Below are 26,103 nucleotides of genomic sequence, written 5' to 3'. Positions count from 1 at the left end.
TTTAAACTAACTTATATTGGGATTTTTTTAAAGGGAAAAAAAATGTTGATAATTTTGAGTTTGTAAAAGGCTATTTATAAGTGTGTCCCTGTGTGTGCATGTCATATGTACATGTGTATGGGCACATGTGTACAGATGAGTAAATACAGATGTGAGCATACACGTATACTTGGGGATTTTTTCAGTTGAGAAATTGCCTGCCTTGCAGCCATTGCTCTCGGAGTTAGAGCAGAGAGAAACACGTTAATAACACTGCCTGATGCTTAGATGACAGCATGCATTTCTGTCGCTGTTATGCAATAAATAACATACTGAGTCTTTTAACATCAAAGTGAAGCGTTTTCAGTTTGTAAATTTTGGAGCAACCAGGTGCAAAAGAAGAATAATTCAATTCTGCTTTTATTAGTATTGAGGCAGTTAGTATAAAGGGAGAAAAGTACAATTAGAGCTGTCCTGTACCATATGCTGCCCACAGCAACTTAGACAAGGTCAAAGCTAACATTTCTAAGTCAGGACAAACATAAGATCAGCTGGAAAATCTCCAGGGGTATATGGCTGTGGAGACTGAATAAAGAGAGGTAGTAAACATTCGTTGGCTGGGTGGTTTTTTTATCTCTTCCTCTCTCTCTTTCTCCTCCCCGTCCCACTGAAAAACAATGAGTTACAATGCATCAGCCCAAGAGAGTTTTCCTGCTTCACTCCTTTGGGTTGAACTGCCAATCTACAGAGCAGTGGTCCCCTGCCAGAAGGGTGTCTTGTCTGCAACAAGCTTTATTGATGCTTGAAAGTGAAGGTTATGTCCATTTCCTTGAGCAAATGAAAGCAGCTAGGGATGGGATCAGGTGCTGTATCAGACAGATCTATATTTCTCAAAATGCGAGCAGCAAAGAGTAACACACCCTGTTTGCTCAGCATGTGTGCTTTCATAATCATCTGCGTGTTGAAGTCCATGTGTAGAAATATAATAGTCTGTGTTGGGGGGGACAGAAACAGTACTTATGAGCTCAGAGGAGAGATAAGCAAATGCAAAAGATAGCCTTATATCTACTGCTGCATCCTCCCGTGGTCAGTGCTGGTGATGGGGATTCCTGCCTTTTGAAATACAGGGAACAGGTTAAGAATCAGGCTGATTAGTTTCAGTTTCTCTGGGGTTTTGTTTCCTTAAAATCTGAATTTAATCAGGAATTTTTGAAGACTTAGATGTGTGCATCCTTCAGTAACATCACAGTTTGACAGCTGTGGAGAAGAGATTTTTCTGAACAAAATACAAAAATAATCTTCAGGCAGTACATATGTATATTTTTTTTTCTGTTAGTATTCCTGCTGCCTTCCTTTCCTTTTCTTCCTCTCTGCCTCATTCTACAATTCAAAAAATAAAAAGACCAGAACAAAAGTTTCTTTATACTGAATTTGGATATTTGGTAAGTTTGCCTATCGCTTTATAATGTGGCCTTCAAATTGCCATTTACTCGGGAAGAAGCTAGGAAATATTTGTGCTGTGCACCATTGCAGTGGGATTCTGCAGTTCAGAAATACCCATGCAAGCATGTATAGCATGCCTAAACTGCATAAACATTTATTTAAGATGGAATTCAGCCTAGCTACTTAAAGAAGTTTATATTTTATATTGTTCTTAAAAATTGTTTTGCAGACAAGATTAATGCTGTGCTCTCTTAAAAGAGCGTGGTATCCTCATGCTGGGTGGTGAAAGGAGTTGTTTTTAGATGAATGAAGCCTTACACCTGGTATTGGAAACAAAAAAATAGGATTGAGGATATGATATCCCAATCTTGCATATTAGGGCTCTTGATTTTAACATCTTGCTTAAATGTCAGCTAAACAAGAATTTAGGGTGGGAGTTTCTTTGGCAGCTTCTGTCTTGCTGTAAAGAGGAGCTTGGAAAGCTATAGTTAGTATTCTACATTCCTGAAGTTTTCGTACGTGATTTTGTTCAGAAACACAATGAACATGAATACAAGTTTCCTTTTCCCAGAGCTGCCTTAGAGCAGAAGTCGGTTTTGCCACAAAACCTGCAGATAATACGCTGTGAAATTTTGCCACATGTACAAATCACGCATCACTGCGCACTTGCTCAGTGCATGACTGATGCTGATGGAATGTAGATCAGCTCTTTAGCAGAGTTTACAAGGTACAGAATAGGTTATCCATCTCCACTGTTTCTCAAAAATTCTGTCTCCATCAGTTTGATAAATATTTTCCTCAACTTCCAAGAGTTGTTAATAGCTAGGCTTAAGTAACATCATTCATAATTCCATAAACAGCCTGCATGATGGGAGACTTGGTCTTGAGATAGCATGAGCTCATCGGAAGTAAGGTTTGGTTGCTATTTTTTTAATCTGCTTTTAACATTAATATTAAACATTGATAAATATTTAAGAATTTTAAACAGATTACAGGAAAATTGCCTGAGAGGAAGTACGCCAACAGGAGGACTCTTAAGTGTTATGGTTATTAAATGCATTTGCAGAATGTGGGTTGGAGGTTTTACTTAGCATGAGATTTGGTAAATTTCAAATTTCACATTCATGGTATTGGCACTTGTATTAGTAAACAGAAGCATGCTGTGTAATCCAGGGGTGTGTTTTTAGATATCGGTGTAACTTTTCATGGTCGTGCTGATTACATATGTTAATCACCAGGGCAGATTTCAGAACTGGATGATGTGTTTGTTTTGCTTAAACTTGGTGCAGTACAGATAATGTCTTTCCAGCTTTGTTCTGAAGTCAACTCTTTAACCACTACCCTCAAAACATATATTTCTTGTTATCTTGCATTTCCCACTGGAGAAACATAGACAATCTCAAGGAGTGGGAGAAACCGACGTGGATCTCTCTGACTTAATGTCCTTAGCAGCTCATTTGTCCTGCTTTCCTCCAAGGAAGCTCTCTACCCTTCAGAAGTGCTGCAGTGTTAGGATTGATGTATATTCTAGCACAGTTCCAAAAGAGTCAAGAACTTCACTTGGTAACTTGTATGTACAATTGGTGTACAAAAACTGGGTTTGACCCGTGCTTATTGGAAAAGAGTTTCCCGTTTGTAACTGAAGAGCGTTTTGCTTGTCAGTATGGAGACACATCCTGGGCTCGCTGCATTTAAGAGGATTAGAAGATGGGCTCTACTTCTACCTGCTGGAGACAACCCTCTTCAAGGAGCCCGTGCAGACAGGCTGACCTTTTAACGGTATTCCTTGTCATAGTTGGAATGTCAGCCAGGAAAAACTGGTTTGATGTCTCCTGGATGTCGCTGTTATCAGCTTAATAGCTAAAAAGAGGCCATCTTGAGCAGCCACATCATATTTATAACTCTCTTGGTCTCAGCTGTTGCAGAAGAGAAAGCCCTTCAACTAGGACACAGACCAGGGAGCTGCCGTGCAGCCACATAAGCCTCTTGTGGGCCAGCAGACACAGAGGCAGTGTTTTGCTGGAGAAGTTCCTAGTGCATGTGAGGCTTTCAGAGTGAGCAGTTACCCTGATACACATAGACTCCCAACTTAAAAATAAAATGTTTTTATCAACGTGCTTATTTAAAGTCTTTGTATTTTGCATTTCATGGACTTCAGATTAATCTTAGTAAATTTTCTCCTTTGCTTTTAGATTTTGTTTGTAGCAACACAACATAAAAATTATGATTAGGTCATTAACCAGAAAAAAACCTGGTGCTCATCTGCAGGTGATCAGATGACATCAGAGGCCTGGGTTTAATTTGTGGGTAGTTCTGATTGTAACTAAAAGAGACTTGGTCCTTTTGTGGAACTGGCTGGCTGTTTCCCCACATCTGGAGTTAATGAAGTCTTTGAGACCACATCAGTTGTGTTTTGCCGCAAGAACCCTTTGATCTGAAAAAGCTAGACTGGCACAAGTGCAGCTTCATAACAGTGCAGCTATATTTTTGCAAGCTATAGTTAAGATACCAAAACAAGCAGAAACTATATAAAGTTATGTGTCTGTGCTGGGACTTTCATGTAGCTGTTTGGAAGGGCCTCTTTTACATTAATATAATTCATAACATTTTTATTATGTTAATGGCTTGTACATACATACCTATAAACGGTGCACTTGTGGGAGTTTCTCCGTTTGATTTCCCTTCAGAGGTAGTGTTTAATCAGTTTTTATACATCAGGTGTGTAAAATGCTAAAATTTCAGTCTGAAACTCCTATTTACAAATCTCGACAAAAACGTTGCCGTTTAGAAGAAGAATAATTCATCACTGTAGGCGATTTTGCATTAATCAGTGTACATCTCCATGGCAGTGCTAAATGTCATAAAGCTTTGTTTCCACTGCTGTCCTGTGACAGTGATAGATTATCCATCAGCTATAGCATATGCTGCGCTATTCTGCGCAACAGAGAACTTGTAAATTAAGCCCAGTTTTGCCTAATACGTTTGCAGTCTTAGGAGTGCAAGTATTTGCAGTTTGACAGAGTGACATTTTTGTTAAAATATGTCTGAGGCATGGAATGTACGTGCATACATGGGAAATACATATGTCGTAAGGAGTATTAACGGTACATATTGTCACTCTGTCACTCAGCTCTGGTCAGCATCTCTCTTACGGTTATTCCTTAGACTGACAGTGTGCGCATAAAAGACGGAACAAAGGCTTCCTGACAGGCCTTCGTTCCTAAAAACGTCTCGTTTGGTTAAAAAAAGCAGTGTTGAAACAAGCATGCAACCAAAAGTTGTGAGTTTTCCCCTTGCCGCCTTTTTACCCAAGTGTCGTTGTACCTGTACCTGCTGCCGTGTGCCTTACACGGCTCCCATCGACAGCTATCCCTCGGCCTAATTCCATCTGCCCTTGTCCTGATTCCATCGCGCCGTACTTTGATAGATGGTATTGAAATTCTGCGGATGTAAAGCGAGTCGAAGAGAGTGGTAAATCAGCCCCTCTGCTAGAAAAGCGCTGTCTGCAGGCACATGCCCAGCCATTTGGTCTGACAACAGCAGGCTAGAAAAGCATTTTGGGGGGAGGGGGCCGGGGAGGTATTGGTATGCAAATAGCAGCGGGATTTGCCCACTTCACTCGCTAAATATCTGTATCGGAGCGTTCTCCCTGCGGGAGAACAATGGGTCTCTTTTAGGGAGCTGACACGTTTTTTTCTTGGCCGCCTTAGTTTTCTTGGCCTTTTTCTTGCTTGGTAAACAACATCCCAGAAAGAGAAGGTAGGGATGTGGATGTTGTAGAAACATGAGTGTGTCGATGTTTGCATAGGAAAAGATAAAAAATACTGACTTTGGGGATTTTAGAGCATTTTAGGACACTGCTTTAAAGTTTTTAAATTATGCTTACTATATGTATAGTTTCAGAAGCCTCATGTATTCACAAGTAGGGTGAATACAAGTGAAAATACATTGTGGGGTTTTTTTACTTCGTAACAAAGAGATACTTTAGTTTCAATATTAACATTTTTACATTCATGGCTGACATATTTGCTATTTTTTTTCTTTAAGATTTTTATTTGAACAATTATACATTAGTCGTATTGCAGTACCCAGTATCTCACCCAAAACATGGGTTATAAAGCAACAGCATCACTTTGAACAGCTCACATTATGGGCAGAGTCCTCGAGTCTGTGAATACTGGCCTCTTTGGTCCGACTTATTCCCTGGATGTGCTTGATATTTCTTCTTAGAGCTACTGCAGTGAAAGACTTGTAATCATTGTGATTATTTGGCATCTAACAGTTTTTAACTTCTTAAGAAAATTAATTTGGAAGTTCAGCTTGGCCATTCCAGTGTGGTGTTACACTGGAAAGAAAATTATCCTTTAACCACTGGACCAGGGTAAAAATAATTGACTTGATATTGCAGTTTTGTACTATTCTTGTATTGTATTTTTTTTTTATTGACTGCACAAAGGTGTGCAAACTTCTGAATGGGTGATAGAGTGTTTGCAATAAAGTCTTTACATTTGTGACTGGATGTTCTTTTTCTTTCTGCTTGTTGAAATGCCAGCTGATTAAATATTCAAAAAGACATACAGTTGTTTTAAAAATAAAATTTGCTTGGGGCCCAGTTGTTTTATCTTGCTTTTTTTATCTTGAGCAACAAGTCTGTTCGAGTCATGCACTTAGAAAGCAAAATCAGCATTCAAGCTTTTATCAGGCCACCTGGCTGAGTTGGCACACCAGAAAGTGTGTTGTTAGGATCATTCTACTGTAGTTCCTCTGTACCGTGGCAACTTGCTAAAAGAAAATAAAACAAGGGCAACAAATGCTGCAGCTTGCTACACTGTTCTTTTTTTATTTGTGCTTTCTATCCCTGTCTGTGTGCTGTTATGGGTGTTTTTTAATGCACGACACCCAAACATTACTAACCTGCTTTTATCGCTTTCCAATATTTAGGTGTATGCACCATCCCCAAGTTCTGATGATTTCAACCGAGAATCTCCAAGTTACCCGTCTCCTAAGCCACCAAGCAGTATGTTTGCTAGCACTTTCTTTATGCAAGGTAGGTTAAATGACTTAAAATATATGGATATGTGTCACCTGTCCCTTAGCTGGAAATCTGCAGTCAGACACTGTTGTAGTGAATAGATGAGGATTAGAAAGGGAACATAGGCTGTGTTAGAGCCTATGATTTAAGTTTTATGTACTTCTAAAACAGATAGATGAAGGGAGTTGTCTGCTGATTTGAAGTTTTTCTCACGACATTAATTGCTGACTGAAATTTAAAGGGATTATGCACCAGGCCAGATGGGCAGAATCTGCTGTCCTTTGATTTGTAGGGGCTTCAGAGCAGCACGCTGGAGTGATAGAGAAAAATGAGGTGAGGGCTTCTTGCCTGTTCTGGAATTTGACTGTACAATATCAGCTAACAGTCTTAAGTTCCCAAATGCTTGTGTGTCCAGCGTGCCAAAAAAAAAAGGAAGGTTGCATTAAGCAAAACAAGAGCAGAGTTAAGTCCCTCGGCCTCACTTCGTACAGTTAGCTAGTACTGTATTCTGAGGAGGTTTTGGAGTGTGTTGAAGGTATAGTCACTCTGTACAGGAGTTCACAGAGATCTTCAGTTTGTGCTGCAGAAGGTATACAGTGTTTACTCGTGGGTTAAGGCTTATGTAATGTAATTTCAAATCTGCTGTGAAAAGTTGGGGTTTTTTATGGTGCTAGGGTATTTCAGACTATAAATAGCTTATTTTACCTTCATAGATGTTTTGCACTACATGTTTACGATGAGCTCTGCTCTGCCAGCCTCCTTTCCCCACCACTCCCTTCTTTATTATTTCTTTCAGTCTGGAATTTTTATCAACCCTCTCGATATAAATCCAGTCTTACTGAAGGTCTGTGTAGTTAGCAGAAGTACTTGGTATTTTCTCAGCTGTGGTTGGATTGTATTTCAACTATAAAGTCTCTGTTGGTTTTGGGGGGTTTTTAGAAATACAGTAGTGTGGTGGTATGAAAGTAGAAGAGGCAGAATAAAGTGGCCACCATTTCCCTGCTGATGTGCTGGGTTCTGTGTTCTTTTGAAATAATTTTGTAAAGAAAAGTGGATTTCAGTACTCCAAATAATTTTTTTTCCCCTTGTTTCCTCTTTTATTAATAAATAAATAAAAAGATGGGACCCACAATTCTTCTGACCTCTGGAGTTCATCCAATGGCATGAGCCAGCCTGGCTATGGTGGGATGCTGGGAAGCTCCTCTTCCCACATGTCCCAGTCCGGCAGTTACGGCGGCCTGCATGCACATGACCGTTTGGTAAGCTGTGCGGCACAGATGAGTGCGTTCGTGCTTGTATATGGAGATCTGGCTTTCAAGAATTCACTTCTTGTTTGTTACTTGTGTGTAGCAGTTGAAAATAGTTGTCAGAAATCACAAACTTACAGTATTAGATTCATGTCCTTTTATTTGTCTGTTCTACAGATAAAAATCTGTGGCTGTGTAGTGATCTGTTCAGAGGATGGATGACTCCCTTTTTATAACAATAAAGAGCTGGGTGTTGTATATTTGATATTTCAAAATAGTAACATTTATTGAAAGACTACTTAATATCTTCTTTCTGTTTCTCTTCTGTTTAGAGCTATCCCCCACATTCAGTTTCACCTACAGATATAAATGCCAGTCTCCCTCCAATGTCCAGCTTCCATCGTGGCAGTACCAGCAGTTCACCATATGTAGCTGCCTCACACACTCCACCTGTCAATGGATCAGATAATATTCTGGGTAAAAAGTTATTCCTTTTTTTTTTTTTTTTTAATTTTATTTTATGTTTTACATTTACATTTTGGGCTGCATGACATGCAGAATTAGTAAGATTTCATTTGTGGGATGCTTGTGTAGATGAGAGATACACCACTGAGATATCTCTCAGTAGGAGTGAGGTGAGGCAGATTATTTTGCAGTCGTTTTAAGATACACTGGTTTATTTGCTTTCACAACCAAGTCTGCGCTCAGGAGATGGCATCTGTCTAGCTGAACGGCAGTTATCCTTCCGTAGTTTATACATAGCCTACATACACACAGGCATGTACATGTGCCTGTAGGTAGTTCTTGACACAGCAGGAGCAGTTCTGGCATTGCACTTTTCAGAGCTGCTCTATCACCAAGATACCGTGCTGGAGAAAGGCAGGGAGACTGTTTCTTTGGGGAGGTTGATAAACTGCATCGTAAATTCCTCTCTTAACTGATTTTGAGATCATTTGGGTAGTTAGTATGGTGGCTGGTTTAGTCTCTTCTGTGCTTACATAGAAAGCATGAAGTGAAGGGTGATCATCTGTTTTTTGTACGTATTTAAGATAGAATCATAGAAATTAAGTGCTTGTAGACAGCCCTTGTCCTTTTGGTGTGATCTGTGTTTAGCTTCGTTTTAAGTAAACAGAATTTAGTTAGGACTATATTGCCTTTGATGTGTTTTACACTTGGATCTTTAAACAGAGATCTGCATGGGAAATTCAGGCTGGAAAATGCAAGTTTGTGATAACTTGAAGCAGCGAGTGTTGCATGATTGGGATTTCTGAGGTGAACGGGTTACATTCACGTTAAACATAGAGGGGCTAGCACTAGAAGTTGATAATTGGAGAAGGGGTCTCTCTTCTACAGAAAGCAGGTATTTCAGAGATTTCAGATCCTTTCCGATGGGCAGGGCTTCAGAGCTCCTCTTGGCTCGATGTTGTGTGGAGCGAAAGGGCACACAAAGCTGCTGACATGCATCTATGACCGAGGGTGACAGAAAGCTTGGTGGCTAAGAGCTTTTCAGGGATTTTCTAAAATGGAGATGAGAGTGTAACAGAGGGAATTAGAGAAGGGGGGAGCAGGCAGACAAACAGGGCACCGTTGAGTGAATTAAGAATCGATGGACGTTCAGCGTATTAGTGGTAACAGTTTAGAAATAAGCTGCATTCATTTTCTGGTTTTTATTTTCTTACCATATTTTATTAAAATGATCCTGGAAAATAGTTTCAGTCTTTTTTTTCTAACTGCTTTCACTTGTTGGTCCTTAAGTTATCACGGTGATTACTGTATTTGACTTTAAAGAGGAGAGCATCTAAATTTAAATCTAATTGTTTTAATTAAATTTTTAAGTATAATGAGAACTGATTCTGTTGACACTGACTTCCTCAGAATATCCGTTTCAAAAGTGGTTGCTCAACTGTATGTGATGAATAAAAGCAAATAAAATTTCAGCTTTAAAAATAAGTATTGGGTTTGCTTTCCCCATTACAGGAAACAGAGGAAATGGTGCTGGAAGCTCACAGACAGGTGATGCCCTTGGGAAGGCATTGGCATCTGTAAGTAACAGAGTATTCAGATGTGAAAGATGTGTTTTGATCATTGCATCCATTACTCCATGTGTCCGTTCATTTTATAATACCAAATCAGAAGTTTTTGTGTTACAATAATATGCTGTGGTACTATGTCAAATACTAGACAAATGTCTGTAAAAAGAGGCAAGAGGAAAATGCTTTTATTTGTAAAAGACTCCTTCTGACTCCTCTGTAGTGTTCTGGTTAGTCAAATACTTCTAATGTTACTCTTAAAGCAGATCCTGCCTTGAGGTTTGAAATGTTTTTTCAGTGGCCTTATAAAATGGGGAGGTTTTGAATGCTGTGTTCTATGGCTGTAGTTTATGGAAGAGCCTTTAAAAATCTATATTTGCATAAAGTTTAAATTTAACACTTGTTGGGATAATGGTGATAATGGTAAAACATTGCAAGTACCATCTCTGTTTGTGTATGCATGCATACAGCAGTGATTTCTGTTAGTACAATCAAAAGTACTCTTTATAAAACAGTAACTGATGCAGTACAGCAAAAGCAGAAATTTCAGAGTTGAAAGTGATGACCCGGGGAGCACTTCATACGTTTTGTACCTGGATTTGATTCTGCACCCCTCACCTCATGCTGGCGAATGCAGATGTGCATGTTCCTGCAGATCCTGTTAGCTTTGCCTCCCTCAGAGGATCGTATGTTAAAAGATTACCAGATCTGATAATGTCTGTGATGTCCACATATTGGGCAGAACTCTGACCTGTTGGTTTTGAGGAGAAGCTTTGTCCCAGTTGCTTTTGGGGATTCAGCAAGCAGATAATTCATGAGTCCAGAGGACAGTTAACACTCTTTTTTTCTGAGACCCACGAGGAAAGAACTGGGGTTGTTTCAACTCCCAGAAATAGCAATGCTTACATACATCAGGCTGCTCGTTGCTCTGTGGATGCACTAGGATGTCTGCTGTGCTACAGCCTGACCAGTGCTTCTATTGGAAGTCTGATGCACTGGCCAGTTAAATCTGTGGCCCTTTATGATGTTTTCCATGGCTCTCCTTTTGTAAATTATTTTCTTGTCCTTTCAGGTATTTTTGCCCAAGTCACTAGCTGAGAAAACCAGACTGATGTTTTGAGGAAAAACTCTAAATATATTGCAAGTGGAAGTCAGGGCAGAAATGTTTAATCTAACTGGTGGGTGGGCTCTGGTTGTCATAGAAACTTGTTTCTGTCATCCCATGTTGTTGCTTGGCAGGAGCACCCAGGTCATTCCATAAATCATTTCTGTCATAGCTGATGGTGATGCATTCCATCTGCTCTATCAGTGCATGCCATAGTCTGCACACTTCAAATCCCTTGCCTCATCCATCTGCTTCCCCCGCACCCTGTGTGCACCCAGCACATTTCCTGCACTGGTTCCGTGGGGAGCACCATTCCCGGCTGTGCAGAGGAGGGAGGTGGTCTCTCCTGCAGGTGAAGCTAGTGCACATGAATTTTGATGGCTAGAAAACCAGGAGTATTCTTCTCTTTGAGCAAAGTTGTATTTAAATATTACAATTGTCTTGACTTTTTTATCCCCCCCCCCAAGACAATGCAATATGCCATTCTGTTAGGTTTTCAATGCTGCGACTGTTGGGAGGAATTTCTGGTTGTAAAATTCTGTTGGTGTACATCTCACAATAGGCCTTTCATGTGCGAAACATCAGAGGATACGACATTTGTGCTTCAGTTTAGGTATTAAAGACCGTACAGAATAGTATGTGATTAAACATGTAAGGCCAGATAATACATTTGCAAAGGTTCTTTTATTTTAGGTTTAAGCCTGGATAATTGTGGTCTTAATCTCAGGGTAGGCAAGAAAGAGAATTGTACATGAAAGTATTTACACAAAGTTCCCAAAGCCCTGTGGATTATGCATTAGTTTGGATAATGAACTAGTATAGATAGAAAGAAAAGAAAATCTGGGTATTCGTGCCATTTCTAATGTGTTTCCCTGAACATTTGCCAAACAATAACCCTTTAAGACTGTGCCCATGGAGGGTTATATGGCAGGAGAAACATCTGGTTTATTTCATTGCCTAATGCCAAATCAAAACACTTGGTCTTTAATTTAGAGGAGATCAAACAGGACGACTGTTTAACTTTGTTGATTATATCAGACCTCTTTGTGATAACTTGTGTTTTGATTCCTACCTCCGAACTAGAGTAAAGGCCTTTGTACAGTCTCTGTACGGTCTCGGTAGTTAAATAGCCACTGGTCTCCTCACAAAAGAAAAGAAAATGTAGGGAAGTTGACTTCTAAAAGTAATTCATGAATTAAGTTTCTTTGTTGCTTTAGACTCTATAACATTAACATAACAAAGCCTAACTGAAATGTACACTGTGATGTTTAAAAAATTGGACTAACAGCTCCAAGGTTTGGCTCCACAGGCTCTCAATTGTGCAGCTTTTGTCTAAGAGCCTTTTCATTAGACCCTGGCATATTGGCACCCTGCTGATTGGAATGGACCATGACTGATAGGAGGAGGAGTCTCATTTGTTGAAGTAAAATGAGTCATGTTACCGTTTAAGCCTGGCAGAAGGTGTCAGGGCTGTTCATCATTGGTCATTTAACAGCACAGTGACCAGGGACTGCATGCAGACCTTGTGTTTTATTTGTGTCTTTGGTATAATGTAGGTTTTTCCCTGTGATGAAACACAGCAAAATAAAATCTGCATGTGGAGCAGCAGAAAGTGACTGGTTTCAAAGGAAGCTTTTATGGCCTTTGTTCTGATGTAATTTTACTTTTCTGTACCTTATCTGTCTGCAAGTCTCTGCAGTTCTCTCAAGATTTGTTTTTATACAGATGTACAGCACAAGAATTTCCTACAGTGGTCTGAGGCAGTGTTATTAAATGTATCTTCTTCCTAGCATGTATGAAAAGGAGATGGTTCCATTAGGGAACTTGACGAGCTTCTCTAATGAAAATACGATAGATGAAGAACGACCATGTGGTCTACCAGGTCCTGGTTTTGCCAGTTCGAAAAAATACAATATGCAACTTAAACAAGTCCCAGCTTATTATCAGCTAAATGCTGAAATGTCATATTGCCTGTGTGAAGAGACATCAGCCACTCTGCCAGTGAAGATCTTTAACTGCCATCTGATGACTAAAAAATCCTGGTCTCTGCTCAAGTAAAACAGGTTTGAACTGATGACTGATAAAAATATGTTGTAAAGGCCATAGTCAGCCTTTAAACCTATTGAATTCCCCTCACAAAAATGAGTTTTCCAAGGATCTTGAAATTTCAAGTTTTAAATAAAGCTTTAAACATGATGTCTTCTGAGGGTTTTGAGACTTTTTAATTGTATTAATAGCAAGGAATGAATTGTTGCAGGTTGAGGTTTAGTATCTCTAGAGAGCAGGTGGTAAGAGAGAAAAATTTTGTGCTGCAATATGTAGCAAGAGCAACAACATTTCAGATGTGTTTCAGTTGGTAGATGCTAACAGTAACTAGAGCTGAATATGTTTTTGATGGTTTCTCTTGCTAAGGGTTAGTTTTGTAGCAGATCGGGTATTGAGTTCTAAAACATTTTCTCTCTGAAGTTTGGGAAATCATCTCCTTGCATTTTCCTGAAGTTTAGTTTGTTACCAGTATCTGTGTAGTCTTAACTCTGTGTATATTGTTCCCTTTTGGTGATAAAAAAGGTTGTATTTTCTGCCGTTGTCAAGCAGAAGGGATATCAGTCGTGTTGCTAACAAATACAGGTTGTGATCCTTTGACAGCACCTTGAGAATGAAAGTTCTCTGAGCATTTTCAGAGCCTTCACTGTAGGAAAACAGAGCTGCGATTGCAAGAGCAAGTTTGGTTTATAATCAGTCCAGCACCGAGTGACAATTAAAAGTCCAAAATGGAACCATAATAGCTGGGGTTTGACATGTATTGATATACAATCTCTTTTGTCTGTTGTTAGATTTATTCTCCTGATCATACCAGCAGTAGTTTTCCATCGAATCCATCAACACCAGTTGGATCACCATCACCTCTTACAGGTAGAGACTAGCCATTTGTTGATAACAAATTGTTTATTGCTTTGAAAACATTAATGAAATCAGCACTAGCCTGCTTGTGTAATTACTCATGTATTTGGTTTGTTTTTTCACTGTACTAGCCCCAGATACATAAATCCAGATTCTGAAGTATTTTGGTCTGATTATTTCCTTAAATCTTGGCAACTGGCTTTGAAAACTAGCTTATTAAAATAATACTGGAAAACATCTTTACAGCTGTAATAGTTACAGTCTGAACCATTCCATTAGAATAAAAGTGATTTGGTTTGGTTTCTTTTTGAAGTTAAGTTGCAAGTTAAAACTCTGTGGCAGTTTTTGGTGACAAACACAGCAGATGTGTGTTCCCTCTAATGAAAATAGAGTAGGCTATGTGACTGTCCAGCTTTTACATGGGATAGTTTTTCATTCATATCTTTCATAAATGCTTTCATTCTATGGGAGAAGGATTTCTGGCATTTTTCAAAAGAAATGCTCTCTATTGCAGACATCTCTGTCACCTGTGCTTTGTGTGTTTGTAGTGTGAATGTGGGAAGAAGCATTCCAGTGTGGAGATGAACTGTGGGCAGCTGCCTACAGCTATTAGTGGGTAGTGCAGCTTTCACAGACACTGTGGCCTCAGCTGTCTAGTAAAAGTTGAACAGCTGTTCTCCATATAGAGAGGACTGTGAAAGCTCCATTGACTTAAATTTGTTGTTTAACAAAGAACTAGAATTACAAGCAAGATGATGTAACTTTAACCCTGTTCTTTCCTATGGTGCAGTTTTGTTAAATTATTTAACAGTTATACAAGTCTGCTTTCCCATTCTGTGTTGGTTAATATATCCCATCAGGATCATGACCATTGATAACTTTTTTGCAAGAGTGTTTTGCTTTTTATTAAAAAAAAAAAAAAAAAAGCCCCACCAAAACCAACCAGACAACACCTACCCATGTATAAAATAATTAATTTAGAGCAAAGAGTGTACAGAGCAAGCTTAGCTGGGCACTTCACTAATATATTCATCTAGATTAGCAAAGTTATTGCATGCAAAATGCAGGCACATACACACATATGTGAATATGCATATCTGTATATGCAGTGTCACTCAGAAAACTTCCATTATTCACACTTCACTCATGTTTAATGGACACTGCTCTGATTTTCTGTGGACTTAATGGATTAATGAATATCTGACATGGAATACCTGAGCAGCTGCTTTGGGCATTATTTTTCTGTAACTGAAAATCCATGTTGAATTGAGTAATGATGGGATTAATGGGATTTTTTTTTTTTTTAAGTGATTATAGCTGACAAAAAATGGTTTGTGTTTCCTCATTGTACTGAAAAGGCAGATCAGATCAGACCAGAAAATTATTATTATTATTATTATTATTTCCTTTTTAACATCAAAGCAAATAGTGAAATAGTGTGAAAAGATGTTCTGACATTTCAAAGTATTTAAATTTTTTGAGATCCCAATTGGAGTTCCCTGTGATTAGATACCATACCTTACTGTGTAAGCACAAAAGAGCTAGCTCATATCTGGGTTTAGAATTCAGATGTGAGGCCCTGAAAGTTTGAAGTTTCCCTTTGCTGTTGATGCCTTTGTCTGTCTCTCTAAAATTCCCACTTTGATTTGTGTTCCTTATTCTGAATTCAGATGGCTAAGACAGTAGTACGTATAAGCAACTATGATATTCTTCTCAGGTGCAAACATAGCATCTGCTTTACAATCGCACCCTCCTAGCCCACCCCCTTTAATTCCAGTGATAGAGAATTTATCAAGCCTTTGGTAAATTGCTCCAGTAGTTAATTACCTTCATTTATGAATCTGGACTTTTATCTTTATTCCCAGATGAGTCACTGCAAACACAGTGAAGCACAATGTAAAGTAATTACTACTATATTTATTGCTATTTATGCTCATGGTAGCCATTTTCTGTCCTGACCCAAAAAGTTATTGCAGATAAAACAAATGTTTTATGTATGCTGAAATAATATATTTTGGAGCATTTTAGCCTTCCTCATGATTTTTGTCTTTTGCAGTTAGTTCTTTGCTTATTTAGCATCCTTACTATTACAGATTTGACTAAGTCACAGTTTAGCAATCCTTTAATTGTAAATTACAGTAGGAGCACTCTGCCATTTAAAAAATTGAGAAATAGTAACTTCATGAGATGCTTCAAGTATACAAGCTCATGTTTGAATGTTTGGCTCATTTGATACTGAGTAAAGCCTGACAATAATTTTGTGAAAGCTTTGGGAACAACGTGATGAAAACCCCCAAGTACTACAAGACAGTAGTGTGTCTGTGTCGTCTTCTATTTAGATTCTGGGTTTGCGTTAACATGTCCAAAGCTTAACTTCTCACATAGCCTTAATGATGGTGTATATGTATGGGACATGTATATATGGATGTGAATGGTTGGATCCTTGCTATTTTGAGAATCCTCCCAGGATCCAAGGTATTCGGGAGGGTTCAGTCAGTTCTGAGGATGTAAAGCCAGCCCTCTGCTGACTCTGCTGTGTGCTTGAAAGGGGAGCCAGAGGATTAGTGTTGGGGAGACTGAGAGTGGGATCAGTGATTACTATCGATGACCCCTGTAAATCCCAACACTTGCCTGGCTTATTTGTTTTTTCATGCTGGTATGTTGGTGCTGCACTAAAAGCTGCAGTTGTTAATTGCAGGGCTTGTGGTGCCAGGATGCTTTTTAACATAATTGGTGAATTTGGGAGTGGAACAAGGAAGGCAGGAAATCAGTGCCATCTGGCAGTCTGCGCAGACATGGAGATGGAGCGTGCCACTGCTCAGGAAGACCACGAGCGTTACTAGGGGTGTGATTAAAAACTGCAGGTTGCGGTTGGGTCGTTGGGGAGAAGGAGCTGAGTATTCACTCCCCTCTTTTTTTTTATGTTTCCTTTGTGCGAGGTCCCATGCAGAGTTTTGTTCTGGCCTTACGTTAAGGAAATAATACCTGTTTCCATGAAAAGAAGTTCAAACACACAGGCCTTGAGTTTTAGTTGTTTTGTTTTCTTAACTGGTGGTTGTTCTGCTTAATATCTCACTGGTGCTTTAGCGTGGGAAGTAGAATGCTCAGTCCTGTTAGTGAGCTCTAAACATTAAAGCCTTGAATCCAGTCCTGCCTCTAAAAATGAAGTTTTGACCAGATAAAAACTTGAGCATTATACTGAGGCAAAATATTCCGAAGTAATTCCATGAATGCACTGCAAAAGTAAGTGGGACTCCAAGCAGTATTCCTACGGGTGAAGTGCGACAGCAGTGTGAAGGGGGACTACAGATCCAGACCTAGAGTAGCTTAGTTGTGTGAGGTGAAAACTGGTAATTATAAACCCACTCGATGATGTTGTTATATTTTAAAAGAGAATTCCAGCACAGTTATTGCAGCTCTGGGCTTTTATGAAATTGGAGATGGTTGTTGTGCCTTTTTTTTTTTTTTAATTAGAAGGGAAATATTTTGGTATTTTAATAGCTGTGCAAGCTGTACTCTTTTTGTTAAATAACCCCCTTTCTGTAAAAGGTAACTACTTGCAGCGCTCTGAACAAAGGAACTGTAATGTTATTAAACCTTTTCCCAGTTTTCCAGACATACAGCTCTGGTTGTTATTGAAAGAACAAGCCCACAGGCTCTTCCTTTAATGAGCTGCTTTGGATTGTATGTCCATAATTTATTAATGTAATTGCTTTATTATTACATTTGTATGGCTGAAAGGAAGCTGTCTCTAATGGCCACAGAATTTCATGTAGCATCTTCATAAAAGATGCATTATTAGTTGGTGAGAAAAATACATGTTATACTACTTCAGGCTTTGTTTTAAAAGTACTGCTTTATTGGTTATTGCATTTCACATCTAATTATTTTTACATTTTGCATGCTAATGAGGTATGTTAGATTAGGCTGGATATGTATTTGAATGTGCAGTAAGTAATACGGATACAATTGCCAATTTGTTGCGCAGTCAATGATTCTTTAGCTGCCGCTTTTCCTTAAATACATTTGAAATAACAAATGGCAGCAACTTAGGTGTATTTTGACTCTTCCAAACTTGGAATGCATTGTAATCTAAAATGGTAGAGCATAGAGCTGGACAAGGTACAACTTCTAGATCTGGTTTTACGTTTTATGATGTAGCAAGGTGTGATGAAAATAATTCTCCAGTTATCCTTAATTCAGTGTTTGCTTTTTTTTTTTTTTTTACTATTTTTGTTGTACATTTTAACACTATTAAAGATCTACTGAGCATAATCTGAAGGAGGAACAATTTGGCAGTCGTTTTACGGTGGCGCTGGTGGAGGGCAGGTATTTCAGATACAGTGGAAGTGTGTGTGTGTAGTCAACGTTTTAAAGTCCTTGGAAGATGTGGCTGCTTTGTCATCAACAGCGTGTCTAACCTTACAGTTGCCAGGATATCTTTTTTTGAAAACCAGTAAGGCAGAATGGAGGAATTTGCCCTCTTTTGTATACCCATATGTTACCTTACCTTAATATGTAAAATATGTTGGTTTCAATTATGTTGAGAAATACTGCATCTCTGCTTCCCACACACTGCGTAAATCGGTGTGTTAACCTAGACAATTTTGACAGGTGCCAGTCAGTGGTCTAGGACTGGAGGACAAGCCCCATCGTCTCCAAACTATGAAAACTCTCTACACTCCTTGGTAAGAATTGTTGAAAGCAACATGGTACTTCTTACTTAAGAGCTGAAGGCTTGGTTTTGTCTGAATCCTGCATATCATTAAAGGAAACAGTAGGATAGCATTACAAATGAATTCTTTGCTAACAAATGGCCTGTTCAGTTGAACAATATAAGACGTGCAGGGTGTGTCTTTCACCATCTGTTCCTTGGGCATCAGGCTTCTGTGCTGAGGACAGCTGGTGCTAAAGCGCTGTTATGAGATTTTGGTACCTTTTCACAAATCCATAGCTAATTCTTATCCAAAGTTCAGTCTGGAGAAAAGATAAAGACTTCATGCTTTTGCGTTTTCTTATCCTTCCCTCTCTCTCCCTTAAATGGTAGTCTCCTGGGCTTGTTGTCATTACATTATCATTAAATTTGTAATTATTATTTGTTACTGGGAATGTTGACTTACTAATTAATGAAACATGTTACAGAAAAACACGTGAAATCATCTCTGCAGCACTATACATTTTCTTCTTTTGAAGATTCATCAGAGGATTTAAGTTACTGACTTCTTAAATTTCTGATGCAGCATCAGAAAAGAAAGGGGGAAAATCTGAAGGAAGGTTTTGGTTACCTGTTAATATTTCTGGTTTCCACAGATGTAATTTCTTTTTCTCTGTCTAACAAGAATAAATTTAAGCTAAATCAGTTTTCTCTTCTTCAATATTTTTGCAATTAAATATAATTGATGTATATATCTTAAAGTCCTAACATAACTGCAGTGTAAAATATTAGCCTTTTCTTACTTGATATAATCAAATCTCTGTTGCATTAACTTGACTAACAATTTATTGCTGACATGCACATCAGCTGTTTCCTCACCTCTTTTTTGAGTTAATCTTAACCTGTGCTTTGCTTCCTGTTCTGTCTTGACTTTGCCAGAAAAATCGAGTTGAACAGCAACTTCACGAGCATTTGCAAGATGCGATGTCCTTCTTAAAGGATGTCTGTGAGGTACTATTTCACTTTAGATGGTGCCTTTCATGTTTCAATTAATGCTTCCTTTGGATTCCCCATTAAAAACTTAAATTAGTGTAGCTGTGATCAGTCTTTTGACTCCAGAGAGCTGCGATGTCAGAATCGGTTTTGCTTTGGGGTTTGGTTGGGTTTTTTTGGTGTCTGTTTTTAAAGGAAAGTCATCTTAAGACAGACTTCCATGCAGTAACATACAGAACTTGCTTTTATGTCTGAAATGTCATCTGCTTGAAGATCCATTTTAGAAAATTATACCTTAAAAGGTTGTCTTTTCTTTTTGTCCTTTTTTTCTTTTTAAATTTGGTTCTGAAAAAGCCACTGCCTCTCTTCAGTTGTTACTAACAGTGGTGAGGCTGATTTTATGACCATTCCCGTCCTGTATGAGCTTATTTTGTAACAATTCCTTTTTTCTTGTTCATGCCACAAAATGGAAGATGAGTAACATTGACTTTGTAATAAGCTTCACTTTAAAAGCTGCCACCTATTTGTGGAATGAATGCTATCTCAAGCAAAATCTCTAGATATCTGTTCTTTTCCCTGTTTGTTTGTAGTGCTGGTAGGTGCTTTCCAAGTCTTTTGATACTGCATTCAGTCCTCTACCTTTTGTATCCTTGAGGTAGGAACTGTTGTATTTTGGCTCTGCAGATTTACTCAGTAATGGCTGTTACTGTCCCTCTTACATGCCAACAGCAGTCTCGAATGGAGGATCGCTTGGACAGGCTTGACGATGCCATTCATGTGCTACGGAATCATGCTGTGGGGCCTTCAACAAGCCTATCAGGTGGCCATGGAGATATACACAGTCTATTGGGACCATCCCACAATGGGCCAATTGGAAGCCTGAACTCAACTTACGGAGCATCTAGCCTTGTAACAACCAGCAGACAAGCATCAATGGTAATGCTCCTTTTAAACTTGTATCTCTTTATGTGAAGCAATTACAGCTGATGCACTGAAATTATCATAGAGCCTGCTGAATTAAAACTGCACTGCAAGGCTAGTATTTATCAGGAGGAAACTACTGGAGATTGTTGTGGAGGAAAATATGGCAGACAACTTGCACCTGCTATGGGTTTCCAATTAGAGAGCTGGGATGGGGGTGGGCAGAAATGAGGGGGAAGAGAAAGATGGGAAAACTTAGAGTTTGGCCTGGTCAGTGGCCCATAAAATCCTGCTGTGACCATATGCAGAAAGCTGAAACTTTCTGCTGAGAGCATTTCAACTTATACATGCATTTTTTCCAGATGTGTAATAATTGGCAGAACAGTTTTCTCCTTGAAATGGTGAATAGAGAGATTGAATGGGAAAAGCAGTCAAGAAGGACTGAATTTCAAGTGTTCTGGTCTGGAAAAGCTGTTTATTGTAAATTGGAACTAGTCTTCAATAGCAGATGCTGGCAGAGGGCTGGGAGGAAGCTGTTGGAATGTGGAACCATAGCGTGTGCAGGCTCAAAATTTAAACTTTTTTTTCTTGAATTAAAAGGAGTTTGAGCACAGCTGTAGAATAAGTAACAATGAAGAGGAAACAACTTTTAGATTAATCCCTAAGAAGAGTGAAATAATTCAATCCATCTCTTTCAGTTTCTTTAAAACTGTGAACTGTTCTGAAAAAAAATGGGGTCAGACTTTTCATAGGTCAAAAATGTTAAAAGCATTACACAGTAAACAAAATCTATTTGTAGCATTGCTCACTTCCCTTTTTCTTCCTTTTCATTTCTCCCTTCTCCAAAATGCTTAAAGGAAAAAGCTTTTAAAAACATGCTTATTTTAGTGGTGCCATGTGTTTGCATGTTTACAGCCTAATTTTAAAGACCAGTTACATGCTGTGAAATTCTCTGTTATAAAACAGATTCCCAGCTGGATACTGTGTGATCAAGGCAAAATTTCACCTATCATCAAAATAATTAGGTACCCCAATTGCTGAAGGGTTTGTATTCTATAAAACAGAATTAGTTCCAGGCTCTCCCACTTGCACGTCACACATCCATTTATATTAATTTCAGAACCACTGCAGTAAACATCAAAAAGAACTGGTAACTTGCTATAAGCTGCGGGTGTCTGGGGGCTCTTGGGGAGGGGGCTACTTTCCAAACACACGGCCAACTTCAGCTTTCTGTACACGTTCATAGTTACTTCTCGTAATGAAGTGAAGCATAAATACTTTTTTTCCCCCTTAAATCTGCCCTATGTTCAGTATTTAAAAGAATGCTATTAAAGGGAATATTCTGCAGTGTTCTGGGTTAGACTGAAATTGAGTCATACAAAAGAAAACATTTTTTTCCCCTTGGTCTGAACAATATGAGCTTAAGCGAGTGGCTGAAATTACAGAGTTTTCTGGTACTGCTGAGATACAGTCAAATGCAGAGAGTGTGAAAGTGTATCTAAAAATCTCTGCTTCTCCTTCAAACTAAGTTGGAAGTACTTTATCATCTTGCTTTTGATTAGTGTAGGTGCCAGTGGAAAATTACTGTCTAAAATAAAGGAAGATTTCTTGGTCTACTATAGTTTAATGAAGTTGTGCAGCTCAAATATAATATAAATTTATCGTCTAGTGATTGATCTGCAGTTTGGATTGAAGGATGTTTGCTGTCCATTAGAAATAAACATAGATTAGGAAAATTGAAAACATACTTGCTTTGACATTTCATCCTCACTGGGTGAAACAAGCTTGTAGGTCACTTCTGGCTCGAAAAGTGAGTCAGCTGAAGGATTTCTTGGATTAACTTTACTCTTTTTTTACATCAGAGTAGCTGGCTCCAACAGAAGGCATCCTTCTGTTCAAACATATATGTAGACCAGTGGCCTTGCCCAGTCTCCAAGGGCTGCCCTTGACATCATTTGCAGTTGCAGGAACTCAGCATGACTTAGGATGGAGTCCTCAATTAGGTACATAGCAGAGCCTGGCACATCTGTCTGAAGTGGAAAGTGAATGGTTTATTAGCGATGATGGCATTTCGGGAGTGCCCTGAAGTATGAGGTGGCCTTCTTACATCATTCAATAATCAATTCATTTCAAATTATGCTTCCTTACTATTTGTGTTTCTTGAAATAGTAAATGTTGGAGAGTGGAGAACTTGACACATAACCCAAACTGTAAGATCTAGACTTTGTTCAGGAATTAAATGCTGCTTTACTTTAGTGGACTTAAAATACATCCTAAGAGAATCGGGAGCATTGGCTCAGATGGAATTGTCAGCAGTGGTGAGGGTGTTTACCTGGTTTTGTTTAATGCGCTCCTAGAGCTGCTTCTGTTGTTAAGAATCTTCATTGGGATTCAGCATTAAATGAAACTTCCTTGTCAAGGGAGGAGGATGTGGATCTTTTTTAGAAAACTTTTTTGTTTTTTTTAGGAGAAAAAAGAAATTTAATTTCCCTTGAAGATGATGATCTTGGCAGAAGGAGCTAGGAAATGAGTAATTTAACTCCTTGTTATGTAATTAGTGTAACCAGACATGGTTTTATTTTAACATTTGCTTAATTTTTGAGCCAGATTTATTTTAAAACTCTAGTTGACTTCATTTCCTGCTCACTCTGAACGGTCTTGTTTTCTTTTTAGCTGGTCTGACCATTAGACTTATTCAAATAGATTTTTAATATCTCAAACTCATCAAATATTTGCTAAGCAGCCTTTGAAGTTGATTTGTACTTTATTTCATGTATTATTGAAAAGTGAAGAAGTAATACTCTTTTTGTTCTTAGTCAAGCTGCTTTTTATTTGTCATTGTAATATGATGGAGAAAGAACAGCCTGAATTGATTAAAAATAAATAAATAAAAGGCCTGGAAGCTCATTTGAGGATGAAACTGAATCCTTAAGTCACAGAGCGGGGTTTTTCCAGGTATAACAGGAATCTAAGAAAACGAGTGATCATCTTCTTTCTACCCTATGGCTGCTGTAGTACAGAAGCAAGAAAGGGCAGTTTAAGCTGCTTGGCCAACACCAACCTCTGCCCTTACTCAGAGCACTTTGTCAGAACTCCTCCACAGAGATTATGCTCCCAACCAACGGTTTTGATCTGTCTGAAGTGTAAAAATCTTGGTTTCAAAGCCCTTTTCATTGTCTTAATTATGCTCACCTTAGTTAAAGTTAATGACCGTGGCCAAATAGATCAGCTAGTGAAGTTTGAAAATCGCATGTATTTGAAAATGGGCTTGGGTAGGTCGCATAGCAAATAGGCGAAAGTACAGACTGGTACACACACACACTTCTCTAAAGCTTTTGTTGCTAAGAGTTCAAAATCAATAATCAAACCAAACTGCGAGATGCAGAACCAAGCTAACAGGACAAAGGTTGTCCTTTTGCCACATGTCACTTTCAGTTCCCCAGTATGCAGCAGTATGTCATTAGTAGCCATGATTTCTCTGGTTTTTACTCAGCTGAAAGAAAGCCGCTGGCTTCAGATTCCAAATGTTACCAATTCAATCAGCTGAAGTATCTTCTGCTCCCGCTTTTTCTTTCACAACTTACAAGTCAGGGTGCCTTCAGCTGGTTGTCCCTATGTGCAAGCCTTTCTTTCAATGAGTCAAAATAGAGTTCACCTGGGGAATTAGGCAGCTTTGCCTTGTGTACCAGACTGCTGTTCTCAAGTCGTGACTTGCCTGAGCTGTAACATGCTTCATTTGCAGAGAATCCCGAGTCTAGATTAGATTGTCATTGTATAAAGAAAATACACAAAGGTGAGCGATTTAAGTGTTTTGAACAGACACCGTGTCGGTGCCGATGTGCTTCGCAGACGTCTCTAAAATACTTTGTGCAGCTGAGAAGTTGGGGGTTTTGCTGTGATGTGAATCCAGCCTGTCCATTTGTCTTCCATTTCGTGTGCCCGAGGAGTGCTTGGGCTTTACTGAAGAGGGGTGATGAAAATAAGGCGAAATTAGCTCATGAAAGAGTGAATGAACGGCACGTTTGTTTGCTTACAAAATGAAGTGCTGCCAGTCACTCGGAGCGGGGCCGGTTGTTGGAGGCGCTGCGGGGCCGCCCGGGGGAGCCGGTGGGGCGGGCCCAGCTGTATGCTAATATCCGGGCCTGGTTCGCCGGCAGCGCCCGAGGAGTGTTTGCCTGGGGGAGGAACCGGGTTACAAAGGAACTTGTGCTAACGGAGTTAGGCTGAAACAGGCCAGGCCGCGGCTGCCAACCGCTGCCCGAGGCCGCCTCACGTCTCCTAATCTGCTGCGCCGTGGCCCAAGCCCCTTTGCTGGGGGGTGCCCTGGAGTCTCAGGATCGCACCAGGAGAAGCTGCGGAGCCACAGGCAGGCCCCAGGCCCTGGAGCTAAACACGCACCACCCCAGCCAGCCTTCGTGCTAGGAAATTATTTGACTGAGAATCGCTTACAAATGACAGTAATAAAACATGTCGCAGGCTTGCTTGCTCCGGAGGCGTCAGAGGCCGTGGTGCAAAAATGCCTCTCAGAAGCCTTAAATGAAGCCCAAGGTTGTGCTCCACTGAGATGCAGATGGTGAGAGCCACCTTTCCTATGAAGTGGGAGTCGAGGGAAAGAAAAGCAAACTCACTTGTTTTAAACTCCGTGCTTAAAGTACTAAAAGTCCGATTTGGTACCTTGAAGTAGTCACTGCTAAGTTGTGCTAATAGGAAACAAAGCTCTTGGCGTTCGTATGGGATACAGCAATCTTTTGGTTTGGGGGTTTGCCTGCTCCGATTGTCAAGTGCATCAGAGACCTTGCAGTCAGTTTTGCAACACTTCTGTTGTGAAGATTTCAGTATAAATCCTGTTAATCTAAATGGTAGGCTTTGTATATGTAAGCCTGTTTCAAAAGACTAGAGCGTGGACTTGAATTCAGGTTTTATTTCTAATCTATTTTCTGCCTTTCTCAGAACTGAGTTCCTAATCTATTGCGTTAAGGTTAGCCCTGGATTCAAAAGTTGCCAGGGTTCTGGCAGCTGCTGTGTTTGTACACAGCTTTAAGAAATTTTTGCCCTTTTGAAGTAGATTTTGGAACAAACCTGGCCCTGATGTGATTAATACTCTGTAGCCTGAATAAAAGCACCCTCCTGTGTTCAGACTAAGCATGACCAGAAGAATAAATAAGACACACAACCTGCAGGGCAGAATTAGAGACTCATTTTTGGAAGTTCGGTTTCATGTCACTGTTGTAGGAGAGTTTTTGTCTTGTAGGCTGAAAAACTTGGGCTCCTGCTCCTTACTCCCAGGGAATTCACAACGCTCTCAAGAGCTGAGGCGACTGTATCCATAGCAGGACTTCTCACAAAGCCTGTGACACACAAAGGAAGATAAAATATACTTCAAATAGCAGTATACAAGAGAAGATTTTTCTGTACGACAAGAGATACAAATAGCAGCCCAGAATGACCTGGTATTAGTTGTGGGTTGTCGGGGTGGGCTCCCCCCCTTTCTTTTCTTGTGCTTAGCTTACAGGAACGAGTGTATATTAAACAAAGGATAAACTTGCATAAGGGTATTTATCTCTCTCTGGGCAAAACCCATACTAAGACATGAAAGGTAAAAGCTGCATTAATTACTCAAGAGGGATTCAAAGCTCAGCAGTTTACTAGGATTGAAGGATTTATTGAAAAACAGTGGTTCTCATGTGTAACTCTAGGCAATAAACCTATTTAATTAAAGGCTTAATCTTCTAGTTGACATGTTTGCTACTGTTCCAGTAAAAAGCTTCATCTGTAGCCAGTTTTTGTAACTATACAAA

The 26,103-nt window shown here is 39.4% G+C and overlaps 1 protein-coding gene across 13 annotated transcripts in view; it reads left to right on the top strand.

Moving 5' to 3' along the window:
* TCF12 (transcription factor 12) overlaps window positions 1-26,103 on the top strand; it is a 204,110-nt gene that overhangs the window by 167,789 nt on the left and 10,218 nt on the right. For 7 of the 13 annotated variants that reach the window (XM_064157538.1, XM_064157540.1, XM_064157533.1 and 4 more), the window contains 8 exons: window positions 6,364-6,469; window positions 7,574-7,713; window positions 8,034-8,178; window positions 9,679-9,743; window positions 13,671-13,749; window positions 18,352-18,425; window positions 19,331-19,402; window positions 20,114-20,320. In XM_064157538.1, coding sequence (XP_064013608.1) covers window positions 6,364-6,469; window positions 7,574-7,713; window positions 8,034-8,178; window positions 9,679-9,743; window positions 13,671-13,749; window positions 18,352-18,425; window positions 19,331-19,402; window positions 20,114-20,320 — 888 coding nt within the window. The remainder of the gene's footprint in view (window positions 1-6,363; window positions 6,470-7,573; window positions 7,714-8,033; window positions 8,179-9,678; window positions 9,744-13,670; window positions 13,750-18,351; window positions 18,426-19,330; window positions 19,403-20,113; window positions 20,321-26,103) is intronic. The other 6 variants (XM_064157543.1, XM_064157541.1, XM_064157546.1 and 3 more) reach the window with 3 other exon arrangements.

The sequence above is a fragment of the Pogoniulus pusillus genome, chromosome 17 (assembly GCF_015220805.1).
Source record: "Pogoniulus pusillus isolate bPogPus1 chromosome 17, bPogPus1.pri, whole genome shotgun sequence".
NCBI classification, from domain to species: Eukaryota; Metazoa; Chordata; class Aves; order Piciformes; family Lybiidae; genus Pogoniulus; species Pogoniulus pusillus.
Note: the sequence above shows the minus strand (reverse complement) of the source record. Positions and strands in the feature narration are given on the sequence as shown.